Source organism: Thamnophis sirtalis, unplaced genomic scaffold (assembly GCF_051295495.1).
Source record: "Thamnophis sirtalis isolate CommonGarterSnake01/CBP01778 unplaced genomic scaffold, rThaSir2_p1.2 scaffold_2, whole genome shotgun sequence".
Lineage (NCBI taxonomy): Eukaryota > Metazoa > Chordata > Lepidosauria > Squamata > Natricidae > Thamnophis > Thamnophis sirtalis.
The window spans coordinates 48,689,927-48,701,398 of NW_028261382.1; the positions used below are offsets into that span (position 1 = coordinate 48,689,927).

An 11,472-nucleotide genomic window follows, 5' to 3' on the forward strand; every position below is an offset into this window, starting at 1 on the left:
GATCGTCCGGGATGGGCTGATCAAGGAAATGGCCTATGTGGTTCTGCCAACGGGGCTGCCCTGCGGGGAGGGGGAAGGGGAGATGTTCTTGGACCAATCGGTTGGAAAGAGGTGAGTCTTCCCAGTGGCATTCTGGTGCTCCAAAGCCATATCAAATGGGTCGCATAGCGGTTGAATGTGCTACAGGTAGTCAGGTTAACGGAGCTGGAAGGGTCCTTGCAGGTCATCTAGTCCAACCCCCACCCCACCCAAGCAGGAGACCCTACACCATCAGTTTCCATCCATTGTTCCTTGTCTAGCCTTGGAGAATAGCTTGACCCCCTAACTCCTCTCTGGGGCAGCCCCTCAAATATTGGAAGATGCTCTATCTCCCCTGGTCCTTCTCTTCCCTAGACCAGCCATGTCGAGTACTTAACAGATTGGCAGAGTTGGAAGGGACCTTGGAGGTCATCTAGTCCAACCCCCCTGCCCAAGCAGGAGACCCTACACCATTTCTGACAGATGGCAGTCCAGTCTCTTCTTGAAAGCCTCCACAACTTCTGAAGGCAACTTCTGTCCCATGGGTTGATTGTTCTCACCATCAGAAAATTCCTCCTTATTTCCAGGTTGAATCTCTCCTTGGTCAGTTTCCATCCATTCTTCCTTCTCTGGCCTTCAGGGGCTTTGGAGAATAGATTGACCCCCTTCCTCCTCTCTGTGGCAGCCCCTCAAATATTGATACTCTCCTGTCTCCCCTGGTCCTTCAAATTAACAGAGTTGGAAGGGACCTTTGAGGCCATCTAGTCCAACCCCCCACCCACCCAAGCAGGAGACCCTACACCATTTCTGACAGAGGGCAGTCCAATCTCTTCTTGAAAGCCTCCAGGGATGAAGCTCCCACAACTTCCAAAGGCAACTTCTGTTCCAGTGGTGGGATTCAGCCAATTCGCACCTATTCGGAAGAACCGGTTCTTAACTTTCTAAGAGGTTCAGAGAACCGATTGTTGTAAGAAATCTCCTTTTGTTTTTTTCCCACTTTACAGGGCTAATCCTGTAAGGAAGGCAGGAAGGAAACATTCTGGTGTTGTTTCTAGCTTAATCTTTATTGTCCTGCTTACAGAAACTGCCTCACCGGTTAACCCTTATTACATTGTCACGGCTAAGGCAAAGTGGCCATCGACCTGAGTAATGTTGATTTGGCCACGCCTACACAGTCTCATGATCACTAAGCCCCGCCTACCCACCTGGTCATTAGGAGAGAGAACCGGTTGTTAAATTATTTGAATCCCACCACTGCACCCGGTCATATGGCCGGCAAGCCACTCCCACCCGGTCACATGGCTGGCAAGCCACTCCCACAAAGGAGGCCACACCCACAGAGTAGTTCCCAAAGAATTTGAAACCCACCACTGTTCTGTTCCATGGGTTGATTGTTCTCACAGTCAGAAAATCCCTCCTTATTTCCAGCTCTCTGAGCTTGCTTGTTTCTTGCAGGTGTTTCCTTACCCAAACCAGGTAACACAATCAGGGCTAGAAGAGAAGGGAGTTTGTGGGAGGGAGGAGAAGGAGGAAAAGGACTGTGGGGTCCTTGGTCCTCTCCGAGCTTGCTCATTTTCTTGCAGACGTTTCATGACCCTACTAGATAACATCATCAATGCTAGCAAGGAGTGCTGTTTGCTCTCTGTTTATATTCTGGTGTCTTGCCTGTCTGTGTGAATGGGTGAGGGGGGGGGGTCTTAGAGATTCTTTGCTTGGGCTGTTTACTGATGGCTCTTTGACAGTTTCATGACTGGGATCTTGTTTACTACTTGATTGTTAAGCCGAAGTTAACCTTGGAGTTAATCTATTCTATGCAGAATGGGGTGCCGATTCCTGATAGGTGCTGGAGTCCTTTTGTTCTCTTTCGGGCTGGTTGATTGTCTCTTTTGCAAAATGTGTGGGTGTGGTTTGTGTCCATTGGCTAAGGTGACCAGATTTTAACACGGGGCGACTGACAATTATTTGAGTGGGCGCGGCCGGCGCAAACTACCGTCAGTCGCCCCGCGCTCATCAAAACAAGTCCGGGGAGATCCTTTGCGGGCGGCCAGTTCTAGCCGCTTGCAAAGGACCTCCCCAGCTTCCTGAGTCTGTGACAGTAGAAATCACTGCGCGGCAGTTGCAAACTGCTGCGTGGTGTTTTCTTGCCATGTGCGCGGCCGGCCGGAAAATCGGGACTTTTTAAAAACGCTGCGGGACACGGGAAAAATTGGCCAAAAGCGTGACTGTCCTGCCAAAAGCGGGACGTCTGGTCACCTTACCATTGACGGCTGATTTGTCAGAGGGCCAGGCTTCTGGAAATTCCCTGGCGTTTTTGCATTCGACCGATGGCCACATTTTCCCAATGGAAAGTCTGCTCCCATCTGTCTGTAGGTTGTGAAAGGAAAGCGTTTTCGTCAGGCCTTCTGGCTGCCAGTGGAGCCTTCGGCCTCTTTCTCCCATGGTGTGGGTGTTGCAATTCTGACATTGTATGTTGTAGATGACTCCTGTTTTCTCTTCTGGGGTTGCTGGGTCTTTTGGCTTGGAAGGGAGGGGGAGGGAGGGAGGGAGGAAGGAAGGAAAAAGGGAGGGAGGGAAGAAAGGAAAGGAAGGAAGGAAGGAAAAAGGGAGGGAGAGAATGAAGGGAGGGAGGGAGGGGAGGGAGGAAAAAAAGGAGGGAGGGAATGAAGGAAGGAAGGAAAAAGGGAGGGAAGGAAGGAAGGAAAAATGGAGGGGGAGAGAAGGAAGGAAGGAAAAAGGGAGGGGGAGGGAAGGAAGGAAGGAAGAAAGGAAAAAGGGAGGGAGGAGGGGGAAGAAAGGAAGGAAAAAAGGGAGGGAAGGAAGGAAAAAAGGAAGGGAGGGGGAGGGAAGAAAGGAAAAAAGAAGTAAAGAAGGACAGGAGGAAACAGGAAGTGAACGAAGAAAGGAAAAAGGGAGGTGGAGGAAATGAAGGAAGGGAGAAAGGAAAAAAGAAAGAAGGGGGAAGGAAAAAGGAAGGAAATGAGGGAGGGGGGGAGGGGAGGAAGGAAAAAGGGAGGGAGGAGAGGGAAGGAAGGAAAAAAGGGAGGGAGGGAATGAATGAATAAAGGAAGGAAGGAAGGAAAAAGGGAGGGAAGGAAGGAAGGAAAGAAGGAAGGAAGGAAGGAAGGAAGGAAGGAAGGAAGGAAGGAAGGAAGGAAGGAAAGAAGGAAACTTGAGACTTAGAACAGACCCCAGGTTTAGCTTTGCTTTAAGGGGAGATCATAATCAAGGGAGACCCTCCCTTGGGACAGTGCAATGCACACGTCACACACCCAAGGAACCAAAAAAACGACATGAACACTTGTCCAGAGTAATTTCTTTATTGCTGCTTGCCTACAGACAGCAACCTTGCCGGACTAAAGTACTTATATGCGTAACTATAGATACATCCTGTGAAGTGCTAGGGAGGTTTCACCTCGCCCTCTTTCTGCCTACCAGACATTTCAAGCGGCATCACCTCTTTGCTTTTGGGGAAAAAACAGCCCCCTTCCTCCTGCCACTCTGCACTAAATTCCACCACATCGCAATTTTTCATTGCAACGCAACCGATTGCCAACCCTGAAGTTGGCTGGACGGCGGCCATTTTCTTTTTTGTAGTTTTTTTTCCCCCTGGGGAGGTGTCTCTTCTCACTGCTTCAGGGATGACACAGCCTGGCGCGAGGGGCCCAGGGAGGGGGGTGTAGAGATAGCGGGGGTGTCGTAGCCTAAATAGAATTTAATTGGGTGTAAAACAGAGGTGGGGTTGCTCCCGGTTTTACTACCGGTTCACTTCGCGCATGTGCAGAACAATTTACAGTAAACTGCACACACATGCGCACTACTAAACAACATGCCAGCAACAGCAATGGCAACCGGGGAACCAATTCAGGGGGGCGTGGCCAGCCTGGGTGGCTGCCAGTTCTGCGACCCAGGCCAAAATACCACTACCGAACTGAGCCGAACCGGGAGAAACCCACCTCGTGGGTTGTAAAACCAGCGGGGACTTCGTGCCAGTTTTCCACCAAGTCTGTGCCGATTTGATATGTCCCAGTTAAATGTTTTTTTAGGTGTTTTGAGGAATGTTTGCCTCGGAGTTCTTATTGAAGGGGAACCCTGACACGACACAATCTGCAGCCCCCAGGGGTCTCAGCTTGGGGGGGGCACGGAGGAGCTGTGACCTTGCCTCTCACAGCGACGTTGAGTCTTGGACAGTGGCAAAATTCCGCCTCTCCCTTCCTCCCCCCTTGCTGACCTGGGGGAGCGTACCCCCCACATGCTGAAGCCGGGGGCGTAGCTTCCCTTCCGAGGGTGTCTCCCCAGGACTCGAGAGCTCCTCGCCACTCCCTTCCCCCTGCACGGTGACACAACAGTGTTGGGACCAGACGGTCCCCTTCTCTGGAATCTCCTCTGGCTCCGTGTGCTTGGCGGTCAAGCCACAGCTGTCCAGCATCTTCGGCCTTGGCTGATGCTCCAGGCGGGGTCTTGATGCCTTCATCACCAAGCCGGGACTCCGGAAGACTTTGGCGGGATCCGAGCGGCTCCATCTGCTCCGTTCAGCTGGATACTCGCTCGCTGCCGGCCGGCCGGAGAGGTAAGACGGATGCAGCATGGGTAAGGCCCCTAGTTCTGGGTCTGACAAAGGGCTAGCAGTGGATGAGGGTGCCGAGGCCTCCTGCAGGTAAAAAAAGCAGGGGGCTGGGGGAGAACAGACCAGGCCCCTCTCTTTCCTGCCGTACTCTTCCTCCGTCACATTCGCGCACTCAGCACAGAATTCCGTGGGCTTCCAAGCAGAGAGAGGCGATGGGTGGAGGTAGCTCTTGGCAACAGGAGGTCCATGGGCCTCGTAGTCCCCCAGCAACCCAGCTGGGTCAAATTCCGAGCTGCAGCCTTGCCTGCTGCTTTCAAGGGTCAAATCAGCCTGGGCAGGACTGCTCTGAGTGCTGGAATCTCTATCCTTAAAAGGAGGAGGGGGAGGAATGACATCCAAGAGAGGTTCAGAAGAAAAGCCCATGTGGTTCTCTCCCCCAGGCTGGGATTTGGGGAGCAGACCCGAAATCTGGATAAGGTTGGAAACAGACAGAAACAAGGATATTGTTTAGATGTCCCAGATTTGTCAAGAACCGGCCATTCATTTAACCATCATGTCCCTATTTCTCAACCCTGGCAACTTTAAGGTGGGTGGGCTTCAACTCCCAGAATTCTCAGAGTTGAAGTCCACTTATCTTAAAAGTTGATAAATTTGAGACATATTGCTCTATGATCTATCTACACTCTATCTGTCTATATCTATCGTATATATCGTATCTATTGTATCTATCCTATCTATCTATCATCTATCTATCTATCTATCTATCTATCTCTATCTATCTATCTATCTTTCTATCTATCTATCTCTCTTTCTATATCTATCTATATCTATCTATCTTCTATTTTATTCTATTCTATTTTACTCTGTCTATGTCTGTCTGTCTGTCTGTCTATCTATCATCTATCTATCTATCTATCTATCTATCTATCTATCATCTATCTATCATCTATCTATCTATCTATCTATCTCTGTCACCATCATCTATCTATCTATCTATCTATCTATCTATCTATCTATCTATCTATCTATCATCTATCTATCTATCTATCTATCTATCTCTGTCACCATCATCTATCTATCTATCTATCTATCTATCTATCTATCTATCTATCTATCTATCTATCTATTGTATCTATCATATCTATCTATCTGTCTGTCTGTCTGTCCCTCAAATACTGGAAGACTGCTATCATGTCACCCCCTAGTCCAGTGATGGGCAACCTTTTTGGCGTGGTGTGTCAAAAATCGGCAAAAAATCGAGTCCTTATTTTCATTAAACTAAACATACCCAATTCCTGCAACTGTTCTTTGTATGTTTTAGCCTCCAGTCCCCTAATCCTCTTTGTTTAATACTATATTAATTTTATAAGATTCAGAAATACAAAAAAAAAAAAAAAAATAGTAGGAAAGGGGAGGGAAAGGGATGTGTAATAATATCAACTAGCCATTTCAATGGCAACAAACCCATCTCATCAGTAAAAGCCAAAATCCAAGTTTCATTCCCCGCCCACTCCCATCTCAGGCATAAAGTGCAGAAGTGGTTTCCAAATAGAAACAAAAAAGTAATTGTGGGTGGGTGTTTGGTTATTTTTCTTTCTTTCTTCATTTAATCAAAGCAATCAATTCCCCCGTCTCTGCCAATTCCATCGACTTCTGCAACCACTCATCTGTTGTGGGAATCAAAACGCCATTCCGTTTTTGTGCCTAAAGTCATCTTGCTGCCATCAACATTTACAGCATCAAAGTTCTGGGTTTTGTTTTTCTTTATCCCAACCTGTATTTCGATGCGTGTAAAGTACTCACGTTGATTTTCTCGGAGACGCAAAAAACATTTTGGAACCTGATAAGCCGTTCCAATTCAGCGATTCGTTGGTTCCAACTCTCTCTTTCCTCGGCCATCGTCTGCACCTGATAAGAAAGAGATGGATTAAAACAATGGCTTGAGGACAAACTTCTATCAAACTCACGGAAATTTAAATGTGGAATTTGTTTCTTTGATTGTTTCTCTATCTACCTATTTATTCATTCATACCCTGCCTCAAGGGGTGGAAATAACTCAAGGTGACACACCTTCCTGTTTTTGGAACAACAACAACAAGAACCCTGCAAGGTGTGTAGGATTGAGAGAGAGAGAGGGACGGGCCCAAAGTCACCCGGCTGGCTCTTCTGCACCTAAGGTGGGACTAGAACTCACCGTCTCCTGGTGATTGGCCCAAAGTCACCAACCGACCTTCCTGCTTAAGGCGTGACTAGAACTATTTCCTGGCAATTGGTCCAAAATCATTCAGTCAATTTTCAATGCTTAAGGTGGGACTAGAATTCAACGTCTCCTGGTGATTGGCCCAAAGTCACCCAGCCAACTTCTATGTTTAAGGTGGGAGACTCACTGTCTCCCAGTGATTGGCCCAAAGTCACCCAGCCAATTTCCATGCCTAAGGTGGGACTAGAACTCACCGTCTCCAGGTTTCTAGTCTCCTGCGCCTTAGCAATTAAACCAAACTGGCTCTACTATCCAGACCCAGAATCAGCAAGCATGAGTTGGGCATATATATATATATATATATATATATATATATATATATATATATATATATATATATATATATATATATATATATATATATATATATATATATATATATATATATATATATACACACACATACATACATACATACATACATACACACACACACACACACACACACACACACACACACACATACATACATACATATATATATATATATATATACTTAAAATCACAACCCCTGGTATGCCCAAGTATGGGAGGAAGGTCACACTTCCACTCTCTGTCATTAGGCTCGTCACAAGAGACCATCCAGACAGAAACCCAATATTTTTTACTGTTGCCTTTTTGTTACATTTGTTATATTTATGCTGATAAATAAATAAAGGGAGACTAGTATAGATCTATTTCAAGCTATTTAGCTCTCATCAGCTAGCCATACCCATGTTTGGGAATTGAGGGAATTAGCTGATGAGAGCTAAATAGCTTGAAATAGATCTATACTAGTCTCCCTTTATTTATCAGCATAAATATTATTTATATATATATATATATATATATATATATATATATATATGTATGTATGTATGTATGTATGTATGTATGTATGTATGTATGTATGTATGTATGTATATATATATATATATAGGCTCGTCATAAGAGACCATCCAGACAGAAACCCAATATTTTTACTGTTGCGTTTGTTACATTTGTGTTATATTTGTGCTGATAAATAAATAAAGGGAGACTAGTATAGATCTATTTCAAGCTATTTAGCTCTCACCAGTTCTTCTCCTTCTCCCTGGCTCAGCTGATAAGGAGAAGAACCTTGTGGCTTAATGGTTAACATATCTGCCTAAGATGCAATACAGCACAGGTTCTAATCCCAGTAAGGGTATGGCTAGCTGATGAGAGCTAAATAGCTTGAAATAGATCTATACTAGTCTCCCTTTATTTATTTATCAGCACACATACAACACAAATGTAACAAAGGCAACAGTAAAAATATTGGGTTTCTGTCTGGATGGTCTCTTATGACGAGCCGATGGACAGAGAATGGAAGCAGTGAACTTCCTCCCATATTTGGGCATACCAGGGGTTGTGACTTTAAATATATATATTTATATATAAATATATAAATTTAAAGTCACAACCCCTGGTATGCCCCAATTATGGGAGGAAGCTAACTGCTTCCATTCTCTGTCCATCGGCTCGTCACAAGAGACCATCCAGACAGAAAGCCCAATATTTTACTGTTGCCTTTTGTTACATTTGTGTAGTATTTATTTTATCTTTATTTATCTTTATCTTTATTTATTTATCAGCACAAATACTATATATATATATATTAGTGTCACAACCCCTGGTAAGCCCCAATTATGGGAGGAAGCTAACTGCTTCCAACATCTGTCAATCGGCTCATCACAAGAGTCCATCACGACAGAAACCCAATATTTTTACTGTTGCCTTTTGTTATATTTGTGTTTTTATTTGTGCTGATAAATAAATATATATCTATACTAGTCTCCCTTTATTTATTTATCAGCACAAATAAAAACACAAATATATATATATATATGTGTGTGTGTGTGTGTGTGTGTGTGTGTGTGTGTGTTTGTGTGTGTGTGTGTGTGTGTATATATATATATATATATACATATTCTAATAAATAAATCCTATTAAATAAATAAATAAATCCTATTAAATAAATAAATTCTAATAAATGAATAAATCATATTAATAAATAAGATAAATCCTATTAAATAAATAAATCCTATTAAATAAATAAATAAATCCTATTAAATAAATAAATTCTGATAAATAAATAAATAAATAAATTCTGATAAATAAATAAATAAATTCTAATAAATGAATAAATCCTATTAATAAATAAGATAAATCCTATTAAATAAATAAATCCTATTAAATAAATAAAATAAATCCTATTAAATAAATAAATCCTATTAAATAAATAAATTCCAATAAATAAAATAAATTCTAATAAATAAAAAATCCTATTAATAAATAAAATAAACAATATTAAATAAATAAATCCTATTAAATAAATTAAATAATATTTAATGAATAAATGTTCTATTAAATAAATAAGTTCTATTAAATATATAAATCTTATTAAATAAATAAATCCTATTAAATAAATAAAATCTATTAAATAAATAAATACAATCTATTAAACAAACAAACAAATTCTGCAGGTATTAGATATCAGTTTTTCACGCTGATACCCAAAAATGATTTAAATGATTTCCAATAATTCCCATAATTTCTCTTAAATGGAAAAAAAATGCTTGACAAAGTCAGACTGGGTGACTTTGCAGGTTTCTGCAGCATGAAAACTTATTCGTGATCTTCATTCGCTGCCACTGTAAAATAGGGAACGTGGTGGCTCAGCTGTATATTAACCTTGCAGCTATGAATCTACAAAACATACAGATGGTATATAGGATTTCAGAGCATTTAAAATGATCTGAAATTACATTTAGAAACTGGCTCCCAACTTAGTATGCCATGGTAATCGATTAAGTAACTTAATATGCAATTAACAATATTATTAATAAGTGATACAACAGGTTTCTTACAATCCTCTGAAGTTTCTCTTCTAACAACTGGTTAGTGTGACGGGTGTTGGAATACTCTTCTTGAATCCTAATTGAAGAAAAGTGGAAAGTAATGAAAAAATTTCTGAATGAAAGTTCGACACAGAGAAATTTGGGATCAGAAATCCATTTTTTTCTCAAAATTGGCCACTTTAAGATTGGGTGGACTTCAACTCCCAGAATTCCCCAGCCAGCATCTTTTAAGATGGATGAACTTCAATCCCCAGAATTCCCCAGCCAGCATTCTGGGAATTGAAGCCCACTTATGAGGTGGCTCGGTGGCTAAAACACTGAGCTTGTCGATCAGAAAAGTCGGCAGTTCGGTGGTTCAAATCCCTAGTGCTGTGTAATGGAGCGGGCTCCCATTTGCATGCTTTTGGACTGCTAGGTGGGCAGGAGCTGGGGAAGGTAATGGGAGCTTGCTCCGTTGTGTGACACTCGGGTCTCAAACCCAGGCTGTCAACATCCTTAACCACTGAGCTATTGTGCCCCTCTATTGGCATTCAGCATTTCTTAAATAAATGTAGTAGGGACGCAGTGGCTCAGTGCTAAGACATTGAGCTTATTGATCAGAAAAGTTGGCAGTTCGGTGGTTCGAATCCCTAGCACCGCGTAACGGAGTGAGCTCCTGTGACTTGTCCCAGCTTCTGCCAACCTAGCAGTTCGAAAGCAAGTAAGAAATGCAAGTAGAAAAATAGGGACCACCTTTGGTGGGAAGGGAACAGCGTTCTGTGCGCCTTCGGCATTGAGTCATGCCAACCACATGACCACAGAGACGTCTTCGGACAGCACTGGCTCTTCGGCTTTGAAATGGAGATGCACACCGCCCCCTAGAGTTGGGAACAACTAGCTTATATGTGCGAGGGGAACCTTTACCTTTATATCTTAAAACGGCCACGGATGAGGAACACTGGAACTTCTATAATAATTCCCAAATTGCAATGCATTGTGCAAAAATGTTGGTAACATTAATATTTTAATACTAAACTCCTCCCCAAAGTAGGTTGGGCTACAGGGAACCCCACCCCTTCAAGACCTCCCGTGCTTTCAATTCTTCCTTACCTGCTGTAATTTTCCTTTAAGGACTCCAAAGTCTCTTCCCATTTTCCCTCCAGATCTTGTTGAGTTGATACAGATTTGGAGTCCAAAACAGGCATTTGGGGTGGCTGCTGCTCCCGAGAAGACCTTGCATGAGAACAAAAACTCATTTACTATCTCCTATACTACCTCCTCTTACAATACTATCTCCTCCTATAGTACCACCTCTTACAATACTAGACAACACCAACAGTAGACAGCATCAACAGTAGAGAGCTTCAAGTTGCTAGGTTCCGTGGCACGACAAAACCGTGGTCCACTAAAGCGCGCCCTATTAAAGCGCGTACCTGACGTCATCAGCAGCGCGACAAATACGACCGCGGAGAAAAAAGGGCGCTTTAAAAAGCGCTTTTAAAACAAGCCGATTCACGTAAAGGTAAGGGTTAGGTTAAGGGTTAGGGTTAGGGTTAGGGTTAGGGTTAGGTTTAGGGTTACGTTAAGCGTTAGGGTTAGGTTTAGGGCTAGGTTAAGGGTTAGCGTTAGGTTTAGCGTTAGGTTAAGGGTTAGGTTTAGGGTTAGGTTTAGGGTTAGGTTAAGGGTTAGGTTTAGGGTTAGGTTTAGGATTAGGTTTGGGGGGGTTAGGTTTAGATTTACGCGTTAATTTTAACTTCACCGCTCCCAGCGTGCTGTTTTCGTCGCGCTGT

The 11,472-nt window shown here is 43.2% G+C and overlaps 1 protein-coding gene across 1 annotated transcript; it reads right to left on the minus strand.

The window, feature by feature from the left end:
- Positions 1-3,889: 3,889 nt before the first annotated feature.
- On the minus strand, positions 3,890-10,911 carry LOC148048772 (uncharacterized). The gene is made up of 4 exons (XM_087703732.1): positions 10,793-10,911; positions 9,713-9,779; positions 6,386-6,490; positions 3,890-5,050 (listed from the first exon to the last, which is right to left on the minus strand). Exons 1-4 carry the CDS (start codon positions 10,885-10,887, stop codon positions 4,181-4,183), a joined length of 1,137 nt encoding a protein of 378 aa, XP_087559858.1. The 5' UTR covers positions 10,888-10,911; the 3' UTR covers positions 3,890-4,180.
- Positions 10,912-11,472: the final 561 nt, after the last annotated feature.